At 42.8% G+C, this 27,883-nt stretch overlaps 1 protein-coding gene across 1 annotated transcript in view; it reads left to right on the plus strand.

Moving 5' to 3' along the window:
* The first annotated feature begins 470 nt into the window (after positions 1 to 470).
* znf507 (zinc finger protein 507) overlaps positions 471 to 27,883 on the plus strand; it is a 39,226-nt gene continuing 11,813 nt past the window's right edge. Inside the window, exons 1-4 of the mRNA XM_015953866.3 lie at positions 471 to 846; positions 2,902 to 5,190; positions 7,396 to 7,507; positions 7,580 to 7,688. Of these exons, the coding sequence (XP_015809352.1) occupies positions 2,905 to 5,190; positions 7,396 to 7,507; positions 7,580 to 7,688 (2,507 nt within the window). The 5' untranslated portion in view covers positions 471 to 846; positions 2,902 to 2,904. The remainder of the gene's footprint in view (positions 847 to 2,901; positions 5,191 to 7,395; positions 7,508 to 7,579; positions 7,689 to 27,883) is intronic.

Consider the following 27,883-nt stretch of genomic DNA (forward strand, 5'->3'; position numbering starts at 1 on the left):
TCCTGGAACATTCTCATGGCTACAGAAGAAAGTCCACACAAATACAGTAACATCTCTCGCTCTTCATGTTTGTTTAGTCAACACTTGTCATTTGCAACATGAAAGCCTTTTTAACCATTTTATTATTACTTTCTAAATTGCACTGGTGCTGTGTTCTGTTTGTTTATAGTTTCAGTCATTACTGCTCTGACGCACTGTTTGGTTACTGTTGTACCGTGAGTTTCTGTCTCGAAGGGCAAATGAAACTGTCAGTGGGACCTTTTTGTCTGACCTATACACAGCTGAGTCAGACTTACAGTAGAAGTCATTTGGTTTATTTGACTTAAATGTATACAATCTAATTCATTTTTCTTGTTAATTTCCCCTCTGCAACAACATTGTTTTTAGTTCCATAAATTGATTCATAAATGAAAGTATAAAAAATCTGCAAGTTTTTAAAACTTATTTCATCATCATTGTGGACTCCATTTAAAACTCTCCTCCAGAATCCGACCAGAGCCTTAGGTTTTAATTTCTGTTACATATTTTAACAGATAAAATAATGTTACCGCAGTTTTCCTCTAGTTAATTATTTTGTCTCTCAGCTTGAACGTTGCACCCTCGTTTATTTCACCCTGTTGTCTGATCATCTTTGCTGCTATCACGATCTAAAGGTGGCTTGTTTAACGAGCAGCACATGAACGTAGCATGCCATAGTTGGTCACCTGACCCAAACTCAGAGTCACGTGACGGATACTCCATCCTCGCCATTTTGCAATGTGTGAGATAGGCCACTTTTTATGGCTGACAAATAAAACAAATGCCTTTATATGTTGAGGACAAAGAGCGGCAATAGTTTCCGTTATAGTGAGTATGTTTATCTTTACGTGCTGCATGCGCTCATCCGTCACGCGCTAGTTGTAAAGATGAGCCTAATGTCCTTGTGTGCAACTCAGCATTGTGTGTGTGCTGGGGGAAAAAAAGCAGAGAGCGTGCTGTGGCGCTAACGGTGTGTCCTGTTTCTCGGGACTTTTAGTTGTTTTGTATTAAATAAAAACAAGAACTGTTTGTTTTTGTTAGCTAACATTAGCCTTTCAAAAGTAGCCGTTGGTGGAGAGTAGTTGAGAGGCTGACTGTAACTTTATTTCACACACAGGCGCGCGCCCGAGGCTGAATATTTTTAGATGTTGACATAACAGGTGGTGTTGTGAGCTGGGTCAGAGCTCACGGTGGTGTAAGCAGTAGAACCGGGTCCGGTGAGGGCTGCTAGTTTAGCTGCCTCACATCAAAGCGCCGCTGGACCACGTTGAACTCCCACGCTGGTGCCCTTCCTCTAACCGGTAGCGCGTCCCGCCTGCTGGACTGGATAAGCAGAAGTGGGACAAAGAGGAAGGAGAAATGCGGTCAGAAAAAGAGAACAGGGAAAGTGTTGGATATGTGAAGATGAAAGGAATATTAACCACACGTGTGTTGACCGTTTCCCACCAGTTTCGTTTGTAAACAGATGCACATGGTGCGCGTGAGCAGAGCTTATCGTGAACAGATTAAACTGTCACTTATTGGATGGTTGGCTTCTTTTTCTTTCATTCAGAAAAAACTTCATTCACTAAACCTTGTTTGGCTAATAGTATCAGTATTTCTTGTCTACTTTGATCACATTTTGAATTTGATCCACTTGTTTACCACAAATCACTAATCAACCAATCTCATGGCTGCAACTTGTTGCATTTAAATGTAGAGAAAGCAACCTGCTGAAAAAATATGGTTTAAGCGACTGAACATGAAATTATTAGTCTGAGTGTTTCAGAAAATACTAGTCTGACTGGATTTTCCCTGAAACCATGTCTAGGTTTTACAGAGAAACACCCAACAAGGAGAAACTAGCCACTGAGCGTGGCTTTGGGAGTGAAACTGTTGTGGTGAAGTCTGCTGTTACCCGATTCATCACATAGTGATGCTAGTTAATAGTTAACTAGTACAGTATGTTCTTGTAGGTTATCAGTAGGTTATACGTGTCTGTCCCTCCATCCTTTGGTTTAAGCATTAGGATGAGCTCCACCCATTAAGCCCTCATACTGTTGAGCTGGTTACCAGGACTGAGACCAGCTCATGACCTATAACCCTTACTATGCTTGATGCTGAACTGAACAACACACTCTCCTCTCACAGGCCTCTAACATGCCTTTGAATGACCTAAGTAATCTTAAAATTGTTGGCAGAGTGTTAATTTAGTCGCCTTATTCTAACTAGTATGTTAAAAACCATATATGAAAGTATTGTGTTCTGGTATTTGTGAGGTATTTCTGAATTTAAAGCAGTTGTTTCTAGAGGCCGACCGGTATGTGTAAGGCTGATACCGATTTTTAAAGAATTTTGTTGCCAAAGGTTGATATCTAAGGCTGATATAAATACGTTTTAGCATCACACTGGTGAAAGACAACGGAACACTCACTGTGTGCAATATAAATTAAATAAGTCAATACGTCTCTTAATATTTATTGAACTTCAAATCTAAAACTAACTCAAAACAGTAAAAAAAAAGTGTGTGTCCTTCGGGTCCTTTCTTCAGTCTAGTAGTGGCGGCAGTTGGTGCCTGATTTTTACTTTTATTTTTTTAATCAGCCTTTAAAAATAATTTAGGCCAGTATAGAAAAAACTGAATATATCGGCCGGCCTCTAGTTGTTTCTATAGTTTTCAGGGTCTTTTTTCGATTATAACCATGGTGGAGACATCATTCAACGCTGCTAAAAACTGTGCTGTTAGCAGTGATTTTTTTAAATCTCCCTCATATTTCCCAACATTCTCTCAGGACCCCACTTGTTTCAGCACACACAGCGGGGGTCCCAACTCCTGCTTTGGGAGTCACTGATCTGGATCACCAGACGTAGTTCTCATCCACTTTGTTCCTCTCTGTCTTCCAGGATATGGATGACAACAGCAGTGTTGCTGTTCTCATCACAAAGTCCTCCACTGCATCCACGTCCTCTCTCAGTCAAGCCCACTCTCAACAAGATACCGGTCAGGACTGCCCATCGGGTAACCATCAGAGGCAAGCGGATGACTCCCTCATCCAGGTCATTGAGAAGCTCAGTAAGATAGTTGAGAAGCAGCCACAGCGACACTTCCTCCTTGGTGGACAGAAAAAAGTCTCTTCTGTCAGCGTAAAAGGAAGTGAGGAGGGCTTAAGCTGGGGAGGCTCTGCTTACAAGAAAATGAGAAAGAGCTGTAATGAGGAGGTGAAGACAGATGGCCGCAGGGCTGACTGCCCCCTTCCTGTTCCCGTATCAGGAGGTGATAACAACAATAACATCGCCTCCACGGTAAACGCTGACCACAAGTGGACGGTCACATGCTATCAGTGCAGTCTGTGCCCCTATCTGTCTCAGACGCTGCCGCATCTCAAAGAACACCTGAAACAACACAACGAGCAGCACAGTGACCTCATCCTCATGTGCTCCGAGTGTCACTTTACCTCCAGAGACCAGGCGCAGCTGGAGGCACACGTCAGACTGCACTTCCACGACAGAGGCGACCCAAAAAGGAGTTCTGTTCATTTAAATCCACTCATCGAGGGGGAGGGAAAGGTTTTAAAAAAGGAGGGTGAGGGAGGGGATCAGAGAGGAGTAGAAAGTTCTGTGGAAGATTCGAAGGAGCTGCCACAAAAGAAGAAATGGTATAGCTACGAGGAGTATGGTTTGTACCGCTGCTTGATCTGCAGTTACGTCTGCAGCCAACAGCGAATGCTCAAGACCCACGCATGGAAGCATGCCGGCCTTGTGGACTGCACCTACCCCATCTTTGAAGAGGAGGGGGGTTCAACAAGGGGAGAGATGCAGCCCGTGGCCGACAGCGGTGCTCTCCGAGAAGATTTAGTGGTTATTTCTCCAGTTCTTCAAGATAAAAGCATGCCAAAGCTCCCAGCTGGGTTCAGTCTCCAGCTCTGCATGCCTGTGACTGTAGAGAACAAACAAGACGTGTCGAATCTCAACAAAAGCCCCAAATCTGCTGACGAAGATGAGGAGAGTGGATATTCAGTCAAAGATTTGAGCCCTGAGGAGCCTATGGTGGAGGTGCAGGTCACGACGGAGACGGCCATGGCGACCAAAGGTCCTCATGATTGTCCCTCTGTTACTGACAGCTTGTTGTCCTCTGCTCAGAAGATAATCAACAGCAGTCCAAACAGTGCCGGTCATATCAACGTGATCGTAGAGCGCCTTCCTTCAGCTGAAGACTCCGTCATGGTGACCAAGCCGCTTCTTCTGGGCCCGGAAGAGGACAAGAGGTTACTGAATGAGGAAGAGGACTTAAACCATGTGGCAGTTGTGAAGGGAGAGGTGGACCATAGCTTCAGTCCACATAAACCTACTACCACTCAGCCATCAGAGGGAGATGCTAAGTTATCTGTCGTGAAAGGGAATGACTCTCCGAAAGATGAAAACGTCCCCCCAGCTGGTCGCAAGCGGACACACTCTGAATCTCTTCGCCTGCACTCCCTGGCCGCCGAGGCCCTTGTGGCCATGCCTACAAGGATGCCTGAGTTACCTGCCTCCAGCGCCAAGTTCAGTCTCAAGACCGTTTCGTCTCAGGCTCAGAGCGAACATGTCAGCCAGAGGCTGCTTGAGGTGACAAGTGGACAGAAGACTTCGGACATCGAGACGACAGCAGCATTGTTGGACTTGCAGCTTTGCAACGAGGGAAGAGGAGACTTGGGGACATTGGGCATTGGAGAAGGAGATGAGGAAAGTCCCACGACTAAAGCAGGCATCAGTCTTTCACTGCTCACCGTCATAGAAAGACTAAAAGAGCGCTCAGACCAAAACGCCTCTGATGAGGACATCCTAAAGGAGCTTCTGGACAACGCACAGTTCCATAATGGATCTGTAGCCGGAGCTGTCCCAGAGAATGGGGCGGAGAGCTACGTGTGTGGCATTCCAGGGATGGATGGGATGGTTGGTTCACCTGATGGGAGTTTGGTGGATTACATCTCAGGCAGTGAGAGGCCCTATCGATGTCGTCTGTGTGACTACAGCAGCAGCAACAAGGGTTACATTAAACAACACCTCCGAGTGCACAAGCAGAGGGTGCCCTACCAATGTCCCATCTGTGAGCACAAGGCTTCAGACAGCAAAGACCTGGAGGAGCACATGATCTACCACTGCAAGACCCGGATGTACCAGTGCAAACAGTGTTCAGAGACCTTCCACTACAAGGTGAGTTGGCTGTTTATACCTCCTAGTGTCACTACTTCATGGCTCATTTTGGTGGGAATTATTAGCATTATTTAAAATGAAAACTATATTTATTATAAATGTATAAAAATGATTTGTTTCCCCTTCAGACAGTTGATGCTAAAATCCTGATATTGTTCTTAAGTTTAATGGGAAGCATTTTTATTTTTATATTATTAGAGGGCTCAAAAGAGGCTGACGTCACACTGGCAGGGTAATACGGGGCGAAATGGACCAGAACTTGTACCTCGAAATATTTTAGCTGAATTCCAGTATGAGTAGAGCTGCCACAAACGACTGTTTTAGTAGTCGACTCATCGCCAGTTTTGGTGACGATTAGTCTGCTAATAGTGTTATTCATAAAAGTTTAGCTTATTGCACAGGATGCTCTAGTACACGCATGCTTAGCTTCTAGTCTGAAGCGTGATCAGCTATGGGCCATCTAATAATAAAGACCAGACGATAGCTTATTGTACTACTTTTATTTAAAGGGGCATTATGGAAGTTTGACAGCCAAAACATGTATAGAAATAATAAATGTCTTCTTCATACGTTCTCCTGCAATGCCCTGGTCCTGTAGAATGAGCCCTGGCATTTTTACTGTGATTGCCTGTTTTTCTGTAAAATCACAGAAAAAGAGAGATGCTCGGGTCGAGCAGGCTGCTTCATGCGCGTTCACGCTCAGGCATCGCCCGTAGCATTTGCTATCCGTAGCTTTAGCAGCAGAGAGAGAGGCAGTGCCACTTTGTCGCTGTTCCTAACGCCTAGTGACAAAGCTAGCTACATTTCTGAGGACCCTTAGCTACTTTCTGTACAACTTTCTTCTAGATATTTCCTGCAAATTAGCAACAAAATAGCCATTTTCGCTCCGAACCGTTCTTTGAACGTTGTTTTAGCTGTCATCAAGGATATAAACGTTACAGATACCATAACCGTCAGTGGTGGTTTAGCTCATCTAGTTAGACTTCGGACTCTCGGGCAGGAGACCTGGGTTTGATTCTGGATGTGAATATAAATTATTTAGAGTTTATTTTTTACATTAATGGTATATTTTTTTTACAGTAAGATGCCCAAATTTTTATTTGAGACTCGCCGAACGGCATTGAATTCACAGATAAAAAAGATGTGGGTTCAACTTTCATTTTGGAACAATTTTTCAAGCAAGGGAAGGGAATGATCTGAGCATGCAGGAGGACTGACCCATCATAAACCTTTGTCGGCTGTGCTGAAGAGAAAGGTACAGAACCACATTATTTAATTAATTAGCTGCAAGTTCTCCTGTCCTCTGTCCTCCGGGACACACACACACACACACACACACACACACACACACACACACACACACACACACACACGCACACGCACACACACACATACACACACACACCTCTTAAAGGTTGTTTCATATTTCTTTTCCATCATGGTGGTGAAATGGGATTAATCTGGTTGGTAGTAGTCGTAATCTGGGTTGAGCTGCTTAATCGTCTCTTTGAAAGCTTGATCACCGACCATGGGCAGGAGTCTTGTGACCAACATGTTCACGTTGGCCTGGGTCAGGACGTTAGCTTGCTGAGGTGTGCACGTAACCAACTCGTCCTTTGACGAGGAGCACTTTTATTAACACTGTGACGTAGAGGGATGAAATAAATCATTAGTGTTTGTAATTAGAGCAAAAATACGTGACGTACAAACGTGTTCTAAAGGTAATAACATCGGCTCTTGTAGACGTGGCGCCACGCCTGAGCCTGTGTAGGGGAAACGCTGAGGAAGCAACCGCCGCAGCAGGCGAGATTAAAATACTGTTCATAAAATAAACGACGCCTCTACTGTTTTTTTCTATTTTGCTCGTCGACGTTGTTGTGACGAGTCGAGTAATCATGGCAGCCCTAGTGGTCCTGCTTTTCTCCTGAGGTTTTGGGATCTCACGGACCCTAACCAGCTGTGTTGAACGCACGTGCGTGTCTGAAACCTGGCTGTGATCATACAATCAGACAACTGCTGGCTTCACTGCCAGCACAGACGTTTAGCGCCTTTATGAAGCAGAGTGGCTTGAACTTGTCATTTTATCTGATGAATCTGGGAGTTAAACCAACAGCTGGTAACTGAGGATCCCTCTATCCCGCAGCTGTTTGCACACACGTAATCATTTGTACTGAATCTGCTGGTGTTCATGGGCGTTTGTTTCAGAGTCAGCTAAGGAGTCATGAAAGAGAGCAGCACAGCTTCAGCAGTGACAAGACATCGCTCACAGCAGGCACAGAGCCCATCACGGAGCAGTTGGAACAAGGAGCCGAGGAAGGTAAGAAGAGAAGGCTGTGATCAGCTGACACGCACCTCAAACACAGCTGTAAATATCTGTCCTGTTTTACAGAAGGCAGCAGGCAGAAGCTGTACATGTGTGATGTTTGTAGCTACACCAGCTCCACGTATGTGGGGGTGAGGAACCACCGACGGATTCATAACTCGGACAAACCCTACCGGTAAGTTCGTAGACACACACCTGAGCACGTGCATCAGTGTAGTCCAGACTTAAAGCTGCGTTTGCACATCAGCAAAGCAAGCTAGCTTCAGACAGTTTTTCATGTCTCTTAACAGCGTTCTAACTTAGCGTAGCTATTAATATTTTGTGGTGATTAAAAAAAAAAAAAAGAATGAAGTGGTTCTCACGTTTGTCTAAAAACCTCCACCAATACCACCGCCCGGTCTCACTGAATCACTGCACCTCCGCACTTCCCTGGGTCCTCCACTCATCACGCGCTTCTGCAGCAGAACCCCACTGGTGTGAGAGGTGCTCCGCTCACTGTCAGAGGAGGAGAACCTTGACAGTTTTTATTGCAGAGATTTAAAGTTACGATATATTTGTGTTTTTTTATAGTTTTAGGCCTTTAAACGTCTTCAAGTAAGTTTAGGTTCATCTTAACTTTTGTGAATTGCTTCTTCCCTTATGTTTTTGTACTACACACTAGAAGTATGGGGTCTGTGCTAAGCTGAGTCCCATTCTGTCCCGCTCTGAACTTGAGACAGTTCTCCACACCTTCATCTCCTCACGCTTAGACTACTGTAACTCTCTTCACGTGTCTGAGCAGAACCTCCCTGAACCGTCTACAGGTGGTTCAGAACGCCTGTGCTCGGCTTCTGACCAAGTCCTCCAAACACACCCACCTCACCCCGCTTCTCCTCCAGCTTCACTGGCTGCCAGTCAACTTCAGGGTTCATTTCAAGATCCTGGTTCTGGTCTATAGGGCCTTACATGGACAAGCACCATCTTACATTGGTGATCTTCTTAGTCCCTACACCCCCAGCAGGTCCCTGAGGTCCAGTGATCAAAGCCTGCTGGTTGTGCAGAAGGGTTGGGCGATGGGCTGAGCCCATACGGTCGTGTTTTTACAGGAGATCTGTTTATTTGTTTGCCTGTGAGTTAGTTTGATGACAGATTTTACATCTTACGCACAGAGAACATCAGAGGTAACAATCAAGAAAAGATCTCCATCAGCGCATCTGAGCCTTTTCTCACCTTCTCCGCCTCTCGCTGCTGACAGTGGGCGCACAAGCGGCGTGCTGAGGAGGAGCTCGGAGAGCGTCTGTCTCGACATTGTTCGCATCAGCGCGGTGTTGAGTGGAACGTGGAAACCTTTCTATCTCTGAGAGTCTGGAAGGCTTCTGGTTATTTCATTTAGAGAAAGGTTTCCTGTTTAAAACTTCCACTGACGTAGCGCTCGTCGTTCTCCAGCCCCCGCTTCGAGTGCGTCAGCGGAGCACAGATTCATCCAGGACGACGTTTAAACAGCCACGAGTCTGTCTGAGGAAAACATCCAGAACCTCATAACCTCTTCATTAAGCTCCCTAGAGACATGAATACACACCTGACCAGGTCAGGTTTACGCGGAGCAGAAATCGTTTAATTACATTGTTTATGTAACAGTGGCCCTCTAATCGGCTTGTTTGGATGAAATATTAATTAAAATGAATAGAAATTTAGCTGTATTGAATGGTTATTTATTATCGTGGCGGGGTTGTGTGTGGCTTAGCAACCAAAGAGACGCCAGTGCCGAAGTTCAGCGTGATGTGCTCTTTTATTGTGCTCATCTTCAGGTGAATCTCAGTAAAAACAAACCTTTTAGCAGTTCAGAAGCAGTCCCCCTCACTGGAACCTGAGTTGACTCTGACGACCACCCCCGCCAACAGGGCAGGGCGTCCTCTTTAAAGGGCCAGGCCCCGCCCAACCCCAAAGTTAACACCCTTTCCTCGGCAATTTTAAATCACAAACAGCAACCTAATGTTAGCACCTAGCAATGGTACATTTCAACCCATGATCTACCTTTCCCCGTTACATGTTAATGGGTTAACAGCTCAGTAACACATACACAGATGTAACCCACTGAAATGTAATTTTAGCAATGACAAGAAAACATCACGTGTGCACCCACGACAAATTGCTTTGTGTCGTGCCAAAACAATAACAGCTGATGTTTATTCCGGGTGTAGCCTACCTACTGGTTCAACTTATAGGACAGGCGTAACTCGTGACGGCTCCTCCGTCACACTATCCCCTTCTCCCAAAGGTTGGGGAAGTTCGGCAACCTAGAGAGAAAATCTGCCACTTTATTGCTGCTACCGCTCCTATAACGAATAAGGGATTTGTAAGGTTGCAAGGACAAGTACCACCTGGTCAGCCTATGATTATTGTCTTTCATTGTCTGGATCCAAATTAGTAAGTAAGTAAGTAAGTAAGTAACTTTATTTGTATAGCACCTCTCACAGACAAAAAGGTCACAAAGTGCTTCACAAGTTAAAAGGCAACAACATATAAATACAGTAAAATACAGCCACAATATACAGTGTCAAATAAAACCAATCTGAATGAGACTAAGTTTAAAATGCCTGGAGAAACAACTGGGTTTTAAGATTGCTCTTAAAAACATCAACTGAATCGATTGAGCATAAAGACAGAGGTAGCTCATTCCAGAGCCTAGGAGCGACGGCCTGAAATGAGCGATCTCCTCGTGTCCTGAACTGAGTACGTGGGACCATTAAAAGGTTTTGATCCATAGATCTCAGCCTGCGAGAAGGCGTGTAAGGGCAGAGCATGTCTCGAACATACAATGGAGCCAGACCATGCAGCGCTCTGAAAGTCAGCACAAGAATTTTAAAATTTATGCGAAATGTGATAGGAAGCCAATGAAGAGCTTTTAAAATGGGGGTAATGTGGGCCCTTCTGTTGTCACGGGTCAGAATTCTAGCTGCACAATTCTGGACTTGTTGTAAGCGGGACAGCTCTTTTTTGTTTAGACAAGAAAATAAACTATTACAGTAGTCTAAACGGGATGATGTAAACGCGTGAATAATCAACTCAAGATCAGCTTTAGACACCATTGTTCTGAGTTTAGAAATTTGTCTCAAGTGGTAAAAACAGTTTCTAGTTAACTGCTTTGCGTGATGTTCAAGAGACATTCCCTTGTCAAAGAAAACTCCAAGGTTTCTAAGGGTAGGTTTTACAGACAAGCTCAGATCACCTAACTGCTGGTGAATCCCTGGAGCAGCATCATCGGGGGCAATCACCAGTACTTCAGTTTTGTCTGAGTTCAGCCGTAAGGCATTTGCACCGAGCCACTGTTTGATTCGCTCAAAACATGATAATAAAGAATGCAATTTTTTAACGTCAGAAGGCTTGAAAGAACAATACAGCTGAAGATCATCAGCAAAGAGATGATAGGAAACATCATCGGCAAACTCCTGGATTAGGTTTCCTAAAGGAAGGATGTACAACAAGGGCACGATGGTCTGTTTCCAGGTCGAACTCTCTGCCTGAGACTTTCGAGAGCCCACTTAATGGCCAGGCCTTCCTTTTCCACCACAGAGTATTTCACCTCACGAGGTAACAGCTTCCGGCTCAGATAAAAGGATGGGTTGCTCTTCCCCTGGGTCTCCTTGCGCCAGGACAGCACCACGGCCAACTGTCGAAGCATCCACCTGAACAAAACCTCTCTTTCCTAAATCGGGACTTGCAGGACAGGAGATGAACACAGATGTGCTTTTAGAGTTCTGAAAGAAGTCTCGCATTCCGCCGTCCAGACAATGGGATTCTTTTGGTGTTTAGTTGCCAGATTACTCAGTGGAGAAGCAGTGGTAGAAAAACGTGGCACAAACCTTCGAAACCGCACCTCCGCCATTGTCCCGTCACAATTATTTTAATAATTAAAGTGACGGGATAAATGGATCACGTGGACTCTGGCTGCGAGCTAATGCTGCCTCCTCAGAGTGCGTCCAGACGCAGCAGCGATTCATTCCTTTTCCTTCTCAAACTCATAAAACACAATAGAAGAAAAACATTTTGCTTAAATAAAATAGACGACCACAATGATGGGCACCACAGGGAAACGAAGAGGAAGCTTCCTTTTAACACTTAAACCGTGTTTAATACGGGTCGTTCTTACGTCGCTCCACCAAACTACAAACACAAAATTAAACAAAAAGAAATATCTAAATTTCTCTTCCAGCAACATGCGCTAAACTTCTATAAAAATCTGTGTTTTGGGCTTCTTCTGTGTCTGTGCATCATGACGTCACATGCACGAATAAATTGCCCATCGTCCTTCTTTGGACTGACGATTGGCGGTGGGAAAAGTATACAACTTGCCCAACCCTATTGTGCAGCACACCAGACTAAAGGTCAAAGGTGACAGATCATCTGCTGCTGTGGCCCCCAGACTCTGGACCTCTCTCCCCCTGAGCCTGAGACCAGTGGACTCAGTGGTCTCCTTTAAAAAGCAGCTGAAGACTCACCTGTTCAGGCTGGCTAATGCGTGACCTTCGTCACCTCCCTCTGCTCTTATTCTGCCTTTGGTGGAATCCACTGATTTCCTTCTTTCCTATTCATCTTCTCTCTCCTTTTCCTTACATTCTTTAATCATAATTTTTATTTATTTATGATTTAAAACATTTTTAATCATTTTAATTTTTTAGTTTTTGTGAAGCGTTGTGATTTTTATTTTTAAAGGCGCTTTATAAAAGATTGTTTTCTGTCTTTCTTTTTTATGTGGACATTCCAGGAGTTATGTACTCACAAAACTACAAGGCCCATGATGCAGCAGTTCTGTCAGCCCCCCTACTAAATCATATGGGTACTGTTGTAGAAGCCGATGTTTTGAGTTTGTTAATTAATAACATCCTCTTATATTACCGACTACAAGCTTCATAGCAGGGTTTATTTAATGGGGGTTGACTTGAACACACGTTTGAATAAAATGATCAAACCAGGTGTCTACGAGCATTAAGAAGCTTGGCGTTTATCTTAGTTCAGTTGTGTTCATACCCAATCCGTGGGGAGGTTTCAGCTCCAGTACACCAGACCTGAGGCTTCTGTAGAACTTTGACTTCCTGTTGATGAAATTCATCCACAGTATCCGATGTGATGTTATAACCGCCACTTACCAAGAAGATACACTCGGATATGATGACTGAAACAGGGGATCAGATTAGGAATACAAAATGTATTTTGTGCACATCAAAAACTAAGTGTAGTGACTATCAAGTCCCACTTTTAGTCACCCTCGGGTGCGGGTGGAGGCAATGACTCGCTTCAACAATATTGTCCAGGCAGAAAGCGGGTTTGGGTTTATTGTCCCATTTATTGAATATGATGACGATCACAAGCTGGGTCCACAATGGCTATTTCTTGTCCAGGTTTATGTAAATGATGAAAGTTATAACGGCAAATTAGATGTGGCATATGAAACCAAACGAAGCGGTAAACACCGTGTGACCTCCCGTCACCCAGAAAACGCCAGTGTACTGCCACCTCAACACCTTTATAGGCTCCGCAGTGCCACCAGCGGTCAAAGGAAATACAAACCATAGTGCAATAAACTGAAATGTATATAAAACATTATCAAAATAAACTTAGATCATAATATAATCTAAACCAAAACAATATTGGCTCCTACAGTAAGCAATAGCAAAACAAATCAGTTGGTAAAACATGGTTGTTTATTGTTCAAGTTATAATGAGAAAATGTTAAAATCCTGAAGATTAAAGAGCCTGTTGTCGTCGTCCAGTATCACACACACACACACACACACACACACACACACACACACACACACACACTGCAATCTTATATCGCTTTAAACACATATTCCTTAGAACTTTTCAGAAGAAATGGAGATTAGCCCCATTCCACAAGTTCAGTTCACTTTAATCTCAGATTAAGTGTATTCATGTTTAATAGCCCACTCTACAGTTTGATTGCCAGAACTGAAGCGCTGGCCCGAATGTCACATTCAAAGTAAAACTGTGTCACTACGAGAGGATACTGAAAATGTGCAGAGTTTATCCTGAAGTGGATTGTGACAAATGGGAAGAACTGAAAAAGAAAGGACTTGCTAGCTTAGCACCACTTTTTATCTTATCATTTGTTTCTGTCCAAGTAACATTTTCTCAAAATAGTTTTTTTTTTTTGCTCTTGGGTGATTATTTGTGTCGCAACTTTTTACATACCACCCACCTCTGGTCAAAAGCCCGTTTCGTCCTTGTTTGGATGGACGTGCTGTTTGGTAGAGATGTTAAGCTGGACCTCCTCGTTTACACCGCTGCCTCCTAGAACCGTTTAGCCTCTGTAAGCTTATGGGGGGATTGATTCTTCAGCATTAGATATAGAGGTTGACCGATATTGATATTTCTATTGAAGATATCGATATCAGGCGGTCGTGGTCAGCCGATGGTTAAGTGCTGCCAATTTTTTGGGCCGATTTCATGGCCGATATCTCGATGTTCTTCCTTGGTTTGGCTCCATGACTTGCTGCCATGCTGGATGTGACTTTTGTTGAGCCACCAGACAGAAACTTAACAGGAGGAACAGCTGATAGTTTGTGTAGCGCATCCATCTTCAGTTCAGTGTGTAGCAGAAAGAGTAGAGGACAACTCAGCACATTACAGTCTAAATCAGGGGTGTCAAACTCAAACTCACACGGGGCCAAAATGAAACTCTGGGACGGAGTCGAGGGCCAAACTTAATATTTTTTGAAAAAGTGACGGCAAATTTGCACATTTTCTTTATCAACATATATGCAATTTTGAACATTTAAATTTGGAAACAAACATATTTCTGCATTAACACTGAATGTGGAATAACCAAATTACACACGAGCAAGTCAGTTTTAAATAAAAGGCATCAGTGGTATTCATTACTTGTGGTATAATCAGCATTTTTAAAATCTATTCAGGATTTATGTTTTCTTGTTTATTCATTCATATCGATGCTCACCTGTTCCAGCCAGATACCTGCATCATGGGGTTGATCTGAGCTGAGGAGTAGACTCCTGTTGTTTTGTTCATCTTCATCATAATAATGACAACATTAGATGACAACAGGTGCTCACATAGGTTTGTGCTGATGAACATGTCTGAGCAGCTTGACCACGTTGTTGTGTGTCGGGGAGGAAACACAACGACAGAGTCGTGCTGGTTTGAGCGTGTCGCTGCTCGCTGGAGTTATATCAGCTCTGTCTGGAAGTTAGTTAGAAAACTTTCTCTTTCAGTCGTGAACACATTACTGAGCGGCTAGAATCTCCGTTTCTGGGCTTCAGCGTCAGAAAACAGCTGAGTAAACTCGGCGCTGAGTGAGAGGAGTGTAGTGTGTCCGAGACAGCGGAGCTGCAGACACCGGCAGCAGACGCTGAAAAAACACAAAGGAGGGGGCTTCGTCGGCTCCGCGCTGACGCCGCAAAGCATCATGGGAGTTGAAGTCTTTGCAGTAAAATCGGTCAGCGGGCCAGTTTTAATATATTTGTGATATTTATCTCGCGGGCCACATAAAAATGCTCCACGGGCCTTGACTCTTACATGTGGTCTAAATGATAAATATTAGAGAAACATTTACAACAACACTCATCTATTAATAAAAGTGCACCCTAACTATTCACTAGTATTACTGACTGTCGATGTTAAATTTTACGTGGAAACGAAGCGTACAATTTAAAAATAGTCTTCAATCAGAACACGTCTCTGCTGTTTCCGATCACAGATTACACGGTAAACGAAAAAACCAAAAGCTGCATTTCTATAGCGATCTTTTTCTGTGTTTTCTGTTCACTGTCATCCAAATAAAAACTGGAGAAGCGTGTGACGTTCTTCGGCTCCGACCCACACGAGAAAAAGTTCCAAACGCGAAACACCACCAGGATGGGGGGCACAACACTGACAGTTTTAGGCAAAATATTTAAATGTTAAGATGTACTAAAGTGACAAATTTTTGACTACACGTGTCTACAGCACGATTAGACGCTTATTTATGTAGTTTATCAGCAAAAGAAAGTGGATTTGGGGGTGACTTGCTCTTTAGTTGGATAAAATAAGTAGAATTTACTAATTTTCTTCATTTTGTCTAATATATTTAGTCACATTTAGTCACTCCAAATCAACTATTTTTTGCTGATAAACTATATAAATGCCTCTAATCGTGCTGTAGACAAGTTTAGTCAATAATTTGGCACTTTAGTGCATCTTAGTTAAAATGAAAATATTCTGCCTGTGGTGCACCATCGTTAGGCAAAAACTCAGCACTGCATTTGCATTTCCATCTGCCATCGCTATTGGCTAAGAGGTACACTATGATGTTAGATGGTACATCATGATTTCACAGTCTCATTGTGAGTGTGTGTATTTGTTAGCTGCTTCACCCTCTCGGTCTGCTAGGCAACAGTATTTGTTGCATTTTTCAAACAGGAAGTGGGAGTTAAGTAAGAATCTGGAAGGGGGTGACTTGCTCTTTAAATTAACTTTGTGCATTTCTCAAATATCTTCCTGTTAGGCCGTTAATTTTAAACCTGAAGGCTATTGTTATTAATATATGTTTTTTGGACACCAGCATTAGGCATGTGTTCATTGTTAGAGCTTCAGGGTAAGTTCTGGGAGGGGGAAATTGACCGGGGGTAAAATGTCCCCGTCCTCTCAGCTGTTGTCTCCATACAAATTTAGTCCTTTGAAGACTTTGTACAGATGTCCGCACATCGCGACTGCTTCAGCAGTGAGTGATGTCACTGCTCAGCACCAGCAAACGCCCACAGCAACATAATAACATGAAAAGTTTTATTCTGTCAGAGTATATCATAATTTATTCTATTCAGAGCACAAGAGCAGCTGTATGATGTAAAGTGTTGCGTTCAATGACCAGAAGAAGCCCAGTTTTACCTGCTGCTCTATGGGATAACAAAGCCCGTAACATCCAGCGTTGTGGGGGAGTTCCGCTGGGTTTTTTGGTGTTGGGAGTAGTAGTAACAACAATTTTAAAGCAGCGGTCAGTGCTTATTTTCTTTTCTTCAATTCGGTTTCACAAGCAGCTCTTCTAATTTTACTAATGCCAGTTATTTTGGACGATGTCTGCTGAGTCAATCAGCATGAGTTCACTAAAAGTTCCACTCACCTTCTCCCCTGGGCTTTTTCGAGCACCTACCCCTCTTCAGGTACTCTGAAAGTTCCTGAAAACGGCCCGTTCGGCCGGCTCGGTGAAGTGGAAAGGAGCCCGTGCTGGGGCGTTCCGGTAGTGGCTGAACTCCGGTTCTATCATCTCTGTTACCACTGGTCTCATTTGGCATTACTGTCATGTAAGGATGGATTGTTATTTTGTGAGGTTCCTCCATGTCTGATTTTGGAGATTCATTCCAATTAGAGCCCAGTTAATCACATTTTCATCCTCATTATATGAGGGTTAGGGTGTTTTGCTAGACTAATGTTTTAATGCTACGGCTTCTGAAATATATTTTATTGTTTATTTGTCATAATTTATACTTTGTCTTGTAATCATAAGATGGAGGTTTCATCGCCTGTTCAGATTTTTTCTGATATTTTTCTATAATTAGTCTTTTAAGGAAATACCATCTATATTTGCGCTGATCTGGGTTAAATGTCTCAAAATACCAGCTGCACAGAAACTTTGACTTTAGTTTGGATATCTGTGATTCCTTTCTATTCCCTACATGTTAAAGCCGATGTAAATGTGTCATATTCAGGTGAATTTAAGTCTAGTTTTAGGAGTACTTAAAGGTTATTTCATGTGTTGTGTACAGGATTCAATTATTGTCAAATCAGTTAATTTTTTTGTTAAAGTCCCACAACTAAGCAGCAGTTGAAGGAGTCTCCTGTAGGTGGCAGTAAGTGGCTGTTAGTTCTCAGATCAGCTCTAAAACAGTTCAGGTAAGTTTACAGAGCCAAGTAGACCAGCGGTCATTTGTAGTAATTTGGATCTCACAAAAAGACTCAAAGTTGATCAAAAATCATACTTTCTGTCTCAAATGAAACAAAATCATGATCATTTTTCATTAGACTGTATTGAGAGCGTTTTCAGTAGCACCCTGTTGGTTTTGGTGATGATGGAGCTGCAGCTCCCCTGCTCTACGGCTGGTCTGGATGGAGTTGGATCAAAGCCCCGTCTCCATTTAACATGCTCCGTGTGTGAAAACACAGCCATGTGTTTATGTTACGATGTTTACCAGAAGTTAAAATGACTCATCAGTAGCGCCGCTGCATCCTGTCAGCTGTGTGTTCCAGGACTCGGTCCCCAGCCAACATATCTCTGCCACTGTTTTATTAGCTGCTGTAATTAAATAAGTGGAATTAGCTGAGCCCCAGCAGATGGGTGTGATAATATCTGGATGGAGTAAAAACAGGACAGATGAACCACAAATGGCTCTGCTGTTGGTGCTGTAGCATGGGTGTGATTGGCAGAGGCCCATTATCATTCTGTTACAGCGACAGAAAAGCCATTAAAATTCACTCCTCCACCACTCAAACACCAACAGGGTTCAGTAAAGAGCTCTGTGCTGATTCTGGTTCTCTTTGTGTGATGTGATGTGACACCAGGACGCAGAAGAAACGTTGGAGTTAGGGCTGCACAATATATCGAAAAATGATCGTCATCGCGATAACAGGACGTGCGATAGGCCCATCGCAAAGCACGTCAAAAACGGCGATAAATGTTTGGTTCAAACATTTCCATCTGTGTCATACATCAGCTTTTTGTAAACCAGCTCTGTTTTTTACGCGGAAGTATTTGACCAATCAAATGTAGCCCTTCTGATATGCGGCCAATCAGATGGGTCCGTTCCGTAATACGCCCGCCCCCTACGAGCTGCCCCGTGCTGCTCGGCTGTCTCCGTCCGAAGGTTGAGATGTTTGCCAGCCTTACATAACCGCTCTTGTTTTCGGCGCCACCACTTCCTCAGCGCGCCGACACCGGGGCGTCGGAGACAGTGCTGCCGAGCGGAGCTTCCCGGGCTGCGCTTACTTTGGGCCGCCGTGCCGCCCCCTGGTTCACCCGCTCCAGCACAGACTGTATTCCCAAAATTCCACAATCTCCGCTCCGCTTTCCGCTGCCGCTCGCTTCCCTTGTTCGTCATGCTGGCTCAGATTAACGAACGCACTTTGTGCTGAGGTTTCTGGCTCCGGTTAGCTTCCAGCTAAAAGGCTACAGCAGCACTCTCCTCCCAGTCCCACCCTGCTAAAGAGGGCCTGGAAAAGTTCCCCCACACATCAAAGTGATTTTTCCTTTATGAGCTTTTATAACCTTGTTAATCACGAGAGTTGATTTGCCGCTGCACATAAACTGTCAGTCGGAAGCTCTGCTAGCCGGTTATCTTAGTTCAATTTGTTAGCTTGTTATCAGAATCATAGTTGCAGTTTCATCATCTGAGCTGCTTTTTAAGATCTAAGTAAACTTGTTCAATTTGGGGTTAAAACCAAACATTTCCACATATTTTCCATGTAGTTTTTTTTTTTGCCAGTTCCTCTTCTGAAAGGTAGACAATTGTTTTTCTCTTTCCCTCAGAAAATCTTAATATTCTCCTAGTTTGGCCCAGCACAGTTCACTTCCCAATTCCAGCAACAGCCTTATATCATAACCACATAAGTGGAGAAAATGTTCAGTAGCAATGAGAGAATTTTCTGTTGCATTTAAGTGATGCAACAATTAGAGAGCAGGGAGAGATTTGCATGCGCAGAGACAGAGTTGAGCCCACAGAGAGGGCTGCAGCTGCTGCACACAAGCGCAGAACAGGTTCTGTTTGTGCAGACTCATTACTGTACGCTCAAGTTGGTGGCACTAAGTCACTCAATGAACTGGCTGGCTCGTTAATCATGTCACTTCAGGGGAGTTTTCCGACCATTTTACTTGACATCAAAGCTTTTCATTATGGTTTGCGGCATGTAAACATGCTAGCGGAGTTAGCATTAGCATGTTGGTGCGGTAGCATTTTCCTCTCTCTGAAGTCTGAACTATAACCTTGAAATGTTAACGGTGTGCTGCTGTTGCTGTCTTACCCTAATGTGATGTTGAGTGACTTACATGAGCGCTGAGCAGGGTTTGCTCATCGATATATAGGTTTTGCTGTATCGCCCCGCCCCCTGACTTGTCAACAAAGCTGCGGGCTTAAGGAAGGGGAGGAAGTCCTTTCTTGATACTTCCTGTGTGCGATGGTGTAGTTCTATATTCATTCATTATTATTTCTGTTTCATACTAAAAAAACCTCATGTACCAACTACACGTGTCGTGATTGTGTTGAGCATGTAGATGTGAACAAATAAAAAAAAAGTAAAATTAAAATAAAAATTAAAATAAAATTAAATGAAATAAAACCTAAATTATAGGGGGGCTTGTGATTATTTTAGGGGGCCTGAAGCCCCCCTAAAACGGACCTAACGACTTCAGCGAGCAGCTACCCTGTCCATGACAAGTCCGGTCTTGTTACTAGGGGCGTCGTCCGGTTTAGTTACGGAAAAGGTTATTCGGATGTTTGTATTCAGACACAAAGGTCTTTAGGACAGAGTCCCGAACATTTCCGTTTTTCATGGCCTGTCTGAAGTGGGCTTTATTTAAACAGATTGTTGTGATAAAGGCTTTAGTACAAATACAAGTAGCGTGTTTAGTTTGGTATGAGAACATGTTGCTGACCTACATCAACCTTGAGTTTGTGTTCTCCATGAAAAATCTAAATAATTACAAAGAAATGAATGACTGACATTATATATACACCCCCACCCCCACCCCCATTTTCAGGAACTTCCGGAGTACCCGATCAGGGGTAGGTACTCAGAGAGGCGCAGTGGTACTGATGAGTGAGAATCACACTGATGGGTTGTAACTCGCCTTTCAAAATGTAGGGGTTGAGAATTTGAGTGCTTTAAGAGCTCAATTTATATATTACTAGGGTTGTCACGGTAACCGGTATAGCGATAAACCCCGGTAAAAAAGTTGACAATAAAAATAGCCGTCCAGTTTTTAAAAAACTAAATTATCTCGGTGGGTTTACCGTGGCCGCGGTTTCGGCGCGGTGACCCTTACCAGCCACCGTCGCTTCAGTTTCCGCGGTGCGCACACGCACTTTTTAGTTTGCAACGGCACCAAAACTTTGAAGCTGAAATAATGGCCGAAGGAGGAGACGGCAGCGCCCAGGACATCCATCAGCCCTCAAAGAAGACTACATCGGAAGTATGGGCATATTTTGGATTTCTGAAAAATGCTGAGGGACAGTTAATAGAAGACGGCTATCCCGTTTGCAGAACGTGCAGGAAACAAGTGTCTGCAAAAGGCAGCAACACTTCGAATCTAACGGCACATCTGAGTGACCATCACCCACGTCTCTACAGCCAGTGCAAGGTAAGTTAACATTAGCATTTTAGCTTAAATGCATGACGTGAGGACTTTTGGCTGAGGGAGAATGCAACGAGTCACTATATACTGCAGCCGCAGCGTCCTCTGCCAGCATTTAAACCGTGTCACGGACACCCTGTTGCTGGATGAAGCATCTTATTTGTTGATGATGAAGAGAAATATACAATTAGTTCCTTGTCATTGATTTGTTTACTTATTCATTGCCATTTATACTTGAACATTTGGATTTGATTACATAGTGTAGTAGTTATTTTAGTAATTTGTTTAAAGTGGCTATTTATTTTAAATACATATTTTTTTAAGGTTGACTTGTACAGTGCTCAAGTCAAGTGTGGACTGGAGTTTTAGATTTTCATTTTGATAATGAAGAAAACAAGTATATGAGAAAACAAGTGGTGTTTCTTTGATTTGTTTACATATTGTTTATGTTTCAAATGTTTGGATTTGTATAATTTAAACCTGCACTGACTACTGTAACATGTTCCAGAAAAAGAAGCTATTTGTTCCTTTACTTGTGAAAAGTTGCACTTTTGCTAAGGCTTTGTGTTATTTTAGGTTTAATAAACACTGTTAAACCTTTTCAAAACTATTTCAGTTTGTGTAGAACAGGACTATCAATGCTTTCTGAACATATGCAACACCGTTTAAAAAATACCGCGATAATACCGAAAACCGTGATAATTTTGGTCACAATAACCGTGAGATTAAATTTTCATACCGTGACAACCCTATATATTACCTCTACTTATGACCATTAAGCTATGATACTCTATTTGACTATAGAATATCAACCTGCCTGGTCTTTATTGTGTTAATCAGAAGATTCTAGGATTCTTTGTTTTATTGAGGGATTGTACACACTTTGTTTTGATTCAGAAAAGAGTCAGGTTTATAAAAGTAAGAATTTATTTTATCAACAATTAAAACATGACAGGTTAACTAACATTTTCCTGTGATGGATGGAACTAGATGTGATGTATGAAACCTACAGTGTTGCAAAAAAGTATTTAGTCAGCCACTGATTGTGCAAGTTCTCCCACTTAAAATGATGACAGAGGTCAGTAATTTACATCATAGGTACACTTCAACTGTGAGAGACAGAATGTGAAAAAAAAATCCATGAATTCACATGGCAGGATTTTTAAAGAATTTATTTGTAAATCAGGGTGGAAAATAAGTATTTGGTCAATAACAAAAATTCAACTCAATACTTTGTAACATAACTTTTGTTGGCAATAACAGAGGTCAATCGATTACTATAGGTCTTTACCAGGTTTGCACACACAGTAGCTGGTATTTTGGCCCATTCCTTCATGCAGATCTTCTCGAGAGCAGTGATGTTTTGGGGCTGTCGCCGAGCAACACGGACTTTCAACTCCCTCCACAGATTTTCTATGAGGTTGAGGTCTGGAGACTGGCTAGGCCACTCCAGGACTTTCAAATGCTTCTTACAGAGCCACTCCTTTGCTGCCCGGGCGGTGTGTTTGGGATCATTGTCGTGTTGGAAGACCCAGCCACGTTTCATCTTCAAAGCTCTCACTGATGGAAGGAGGTTTTGGCTCAGAATCTCACGATACATGGCCCCATTCATTCTGTCCTTAACACGGATCAGTCGTCCTGTCCCCTTAGCAGAAAAACAGCCCCGAAGCATGATGCTCCCACCCCCATGCTTCACAGTAGGTATGGTGTTCTTGGGATGCAACTCAGTATTCTTCTTCCTCCAAACACGACAAGTTGAGTTTATACCAAAAAGTTCTACTTTGGTTTCATCTGACCACATGACATTCTCCCAATCCTCTGCTGTATCATCCATGTGCTCTCTGGCAAACTTCAGACGGGCCTGGACATGCACTGGCTTCAGCAGCGGAACACGTCTGGCACTGCAGGATTTGATTCCCTGCTGTTGTAGTGTGTCACTGATGGTGACCTTTGTTACTGTGGTCCCAGCTCTCTGCAGGTCATTCACCAGGTCCCCCTGTGTGGTTCTGGGATTCTTGCTCACCGTTCTCATGATCATTTTGACCCCACGGGATGAGCTCTTGCGTGGAGCCCCAGATCGAGGGAGATTATCAGTGGTCTTGTATGTCTCCCATTTTCTGATAATTGCTTCCACTGTTGATTTTTTCACACCAAGCTGCTTGCCTATTGTAGATTCACTCTTCCCAGTCTGGTGCAGGTCTACAATTCTTTTCCTGGTGTCCTTCGAAAGCTCTTTGGTCTTGGCCATAGTGGAGTTTGGAGTCTGACTGTTTGAGGCTGTGGACAGGTGTCTTTTATACAGATAATGAGTTCAAACAGGTGTCATTAATACAGGTAACGAGTGGAGGACAGAAAAGCTTCTTAAAGAAGACGTTACAGGTCTGTGAGAGCCAGAGATTTTCCTTGTTTGAAGTGACCAAATACTTATTTTCCATCCTGATTTACAAATAAATTCTTTAAAAATCCTGCCATGTGAATTCATGGATTTTTTTTTCACATTCTGTCTCTCACAGTTGAAGTGTACCTATGATGTAAATTACTGACCTCTTTCATCATTTTAAGTGGGAGAACTTGCACAATCGGTGGCTGACTAAATACTTTTTTGCCCCACTGTATGTGTGAATGCGATGTTATCAGACCTTCCGTATCTAGGAGAGCTGAGTTCTGCATGTAAAATAATTTGGTTTGCGTTAAGCTATGAAGTTGGTTATTATCGAAAACACATCAGACGCTATCTGTCATGTCTACATACCCACTCGAAGACCCTCGTGATAGATCCGGAATATCGAAGTCTTCGGACTTCCAGGCACCGAGGTCCGTAGAAGAAACTGCTGCACTACTAAACCGGTCTTAGAGTTGTCTCCAGGCCACAACAGACAGATGGAACCGCGCGTCTGGCGGACTCTTAAGGAGTCTAAACAATATCACCTTGTTCTGCAGGAACTGTTGCGGTATCAGCTTCGCAGGTGCAAAAAGATTTTGACGACGTGTCAAAAGCTTTGATTGTTAAAGAGGCTTTTTGCTTCAGATGTCCGGTCTGAAGCTTTCTCAAGAACTGATGAATCATCAGAGTGATCCAGTTTTAATGTTCTCTTGTTATGATTTGTGTAGCCAACCAGAGGTTGACATGTTGAGGAATGGTTACCAAGACAACCTCAGAAACACGCCTTCCTTGATACGGAGGCTCTGATCTGGGGTTAAGGACTATCTATGTGTCATGAGTTAACTTAACCTTACTTTGTCCTTGTGTGAGTGCAACTGGTGATGACCTCGTCATATTAACATGCTGAAACATATGTCAATCACTGTAATCATAACATAACATTCATTTCAAACTTCAATCATTGCACAGATTAATAAAAACATTTAATTATACTGTAATTATTATAAATAGCAATAAACAAATGTTTATTTAATGAACATTTAACTTATAAGTTTCAAAAGTTCATATTTAATTTAAGAAATCATTCTTTGATTTAGTAACTAATCCAAGCTGCGAGTTTTCCTTATTCAGAGGCATGAAGAATCCTGTAGGCCGATACGGGAAGCTTGGACCTTGAGGAAAGAACATCATTGTTGACAATACGTTATCACGTGTTCAGAGCTGCAGAGGCTGATGGGATGAAGGCTGGCCGATTTAAAGGACAGTCCCGTGTCCCCTTTTTCACCAGGTGTTGAAAGGACGTTACAAAAACAACCGTCTGTAGTAACATGAGATGAGTTGCTTGTGAAGCACCAATCACACTGCTTTAAAACTGCAGTTACTAAACTCCCAGCACAGAAAAACATGGCACAATTACCCCAACAAACAACGTAATTCACGGGGCTTTGATGTCTCAGAGAGAGCCGTAAAACTGAGCTGCTTCTGGTCATGGAACGTCTTCCATCCCGCAGCTTCTCTCGTCCCCTGAGTGGATTAAATTATGGTTTACTTTGACAGAATAAAAAGTTTATTGTTATTACTGTGGACACTTTTTGGAGCCGATCATTAACGTCAGTCGCAGTTGCAATATATCATGACATCTTTTGGTCAATTTCCCCCTCCCAGAATTGACCCTTAAGCTCCGACAACAGAAACACGCCTATTGGAGTTTAAATAAAGTAACAGGACCTCTATCACCACCCAGAGCTTACTGCCATCTGTTGCTGTTTCTGAGCTTAATTTGTGAAAAATTTGGATAAATTCAAAAACTTTAAACAAATGTTTTTGCTCCTTCATCCACTGTCTGCTAGTTTTACACAACTACTGTGTTAGTTCATGCTAATCTGGAATGTCTTACTGGTATCTAGTTGAATCATTCATTTATACAACAGCCAAACTAACTGTTCTTCAGGGTTTTTTTCCTCTGTGCAAAGATCTTCAGCACTAAACAGCACCAGGTCAATTAGGATTCGGTTTTGGTGCAGAGTTTTTGGACTGGTCACCTTGCAGCTGCTCACAGGCAATGAATAATGGCCTCTGCAAAGGAGCAATGGCTGTGGAGGCCATGAATGAAGGCAGCCATAATCCAATAATCGTATGCTTTTACTTTAGAAAGTGTTTAACTCAAACCACCATTATCTCCCTCTGTGCTGCAGGCTGGAGTGGACCCTGCATTATTAATATTTTTTTTTACATAACTGCTAAGCTTCCATGCCTTTACATTAGTCTCTAAAGCTAAACGAGGCATACACATCAAAGTTAGACCAGATTCCTCTTAAGCCGAGCTCTGGTGCTCCTTTCTCCTTAAAGCTGTGGTGTGTAGAGTTAAGTCAGCAAGAAGAGGAGGATGAGATTTTTAGATTTTAACGGCTGTAGCTCCTACCCCTGTTCCTCCTCTCCTACTGGAACAAGCTGAATGCATGTAAATAGTCTTGTAACGCTAAGAAACAAATAATGTTTTTGATATGTTCCTGCTCAGACACTCCAGATTCTAACTACTGAATTATCTCTTCAGCCGTGATCGGGTTCTGCAGGAGCTGCTAATCACTTATTTTAATTAAATCTGCTGTGTTCAAGCAAGGGAAACATCTAAAACAAACATGATTCTCACCATGCTAGCACACCTTCAGGCTAACACAATAGTCTGATGTAGCATAAAGTTCATCAAATAGCTCCAATACACACAAATAAGTCGCCTTTCCTTCCACTCTCTTCTTTCTTTTCTTTATCTTTATTTAACCGAGAAAGTCCCATCGAGATTAAAAACCTCTTTCAAGGGTGTCCTGGTCAAAAGGCAGCAAAGTTAGTAGCACAATTAAAATTATATAAAAAATATGACATTATGTAAAACATTTCTTCCACAGTTTGTTCAGTTAGCTTGAAGTTTACAGACTGACATTAAAGGTCAAGTTCACTGAGAGTTTCACACACAGGCTAAATGTGAAAACGTCGATAGAAAATAGACGGGGAAACCCTCGAATTAGAAAAGCCTGACAATTGCATGTCATAATGTCAAATTAGCAGTCATAGACTCAAACATATTGGCTCGCGAGAAGAGATCAGAGCATATCTCAGCTAGTAGAAGCTAACCGTTAACATTAGCAACTCCACCACACAGCAGAACTCCTGCAGGCTTTTGTTGGTGAAGATAAAACATCAGTGTTGCAGAGCAAACTAAGTCTGTGGTAGAGTCACGTTGTTGTTGGCCAATCAGGAGTGAGATTATGAATATCAGGAAATAAGACTCCACATCCTGCCGTCTTCAGCTCAACTCTCCTCTGGCTCACTTCTAGTTCCTGAAACAGGAGCACCAGAGCCTTTTCACCATAGAGATCTACTCACAACACCACTGCAGGTGTGTTGAAAAAAACAAGTTAATTTTGTCTTTAGCTCGGTGCAGGTCAAGTTAGCGTTCAAGCTAGGTCGGTGTGCTATGCTAGGGGCATTCTTCAGCTCCCAGGTGTGGATACACGATTGTATTTGTCAACGCTCTAGACTTCCATAATGATTTGTTTTGCTGTAGAGCCCAGGGGAGGGACTTATAAATGATGAAAGCTTCTTTATGTCATAGAACAGGGTCAGATTTTTGTACTACGTACCCCACCTGTAAACCCCGAAGTGTTTATATAACTCTGCTTTTGGACTTTTTCTAGCCCTCTTTATACTTTAGAGAAGATGTTCCTACATTTAATTAGAAACCATAAAATGTGAAATATCACCTTAATGGATCTTTAAGTAAATTTAATCAGAAGATTAGATCTTTTTATTGCAGGGATTGAGCAACACTTCATATTAACTTCAAGAAAAGAGAGAGTCAAGTTTCAAAAGTTTAAAGATTTATTACTAAACAAATTAAAACTAGACTAACTTTAAACTCTAAATGTATGGTGTAACTAAGGTGAAGTAAGACTGAGGATGGTGTATGTGTGAAATGTTCAGAACCAGCAGATCCAGAGAAACGATCAGTTCTGATGGGAGTGAAGATGTTTCACTCTAAGCTTTGGTTCGGAGATTTATAACACACATTGAGACGCCATTCTGCCGGTCTACGTACCCTTGGCAGAAGTCCCCGTTAGATCAGGAATGTCGAGGTCCAGCTTGACCTTCTCTGGAACCGAAGCCGGTAGAAAAAGCAGCGGTTGCCGACCAGACCAGTCTTGAGATACTTCCAGGTCACGACAGGTTTATTGGCATCATGCAAGACCCAAAAAGGGGGTCGTGATGGTTCAGCTTTTATTCTGAAAGGAACCGTTGCAGCAGGTGGAACATGCAACAGATTTTATCCAGCTTGTCGTTGGTTCTTTCGACTGAAGAGGAGAGTTGGGGATTGGCCACTCCGACAACTTCTCTAGAACGCTTTGAACTGAAGTTAAGGTGATGTGGGCATAGTTTTATAATTTGGATGTTTTGATTTACGGTCGAATCAGAAAAGGACAACAAGAGGGGATTTACCGAGCACCAACAAAACCACGCCCCACATCAGATCTTGAAGGCTCTGATTGGATCAGCAAAAAGAAATGTGTCATGTGATTCTTAGCATTACGTGTGATCAGTCTCTAGTGGAAACATTTAAAGTATATTACTTATTATAATACTACTGATCATAAACATT

The sequence above is a fragment of the Nothobranchius furzeri genome, chromosome 9, assembly GCF_043380555.1.
Source record: "Nothobranchius furzeri strain GRZ-AD chromosome 9, NfurGRZ-RIMD1, whole genome shotgun sequence".
Lineage (NCBI taxonomy): Eukaryota > Metazoa > Chordata > Actinopteri > Cyprinodontiformes > Nothobranchiidae > Nothobranchius > Nothobranchius furzeri.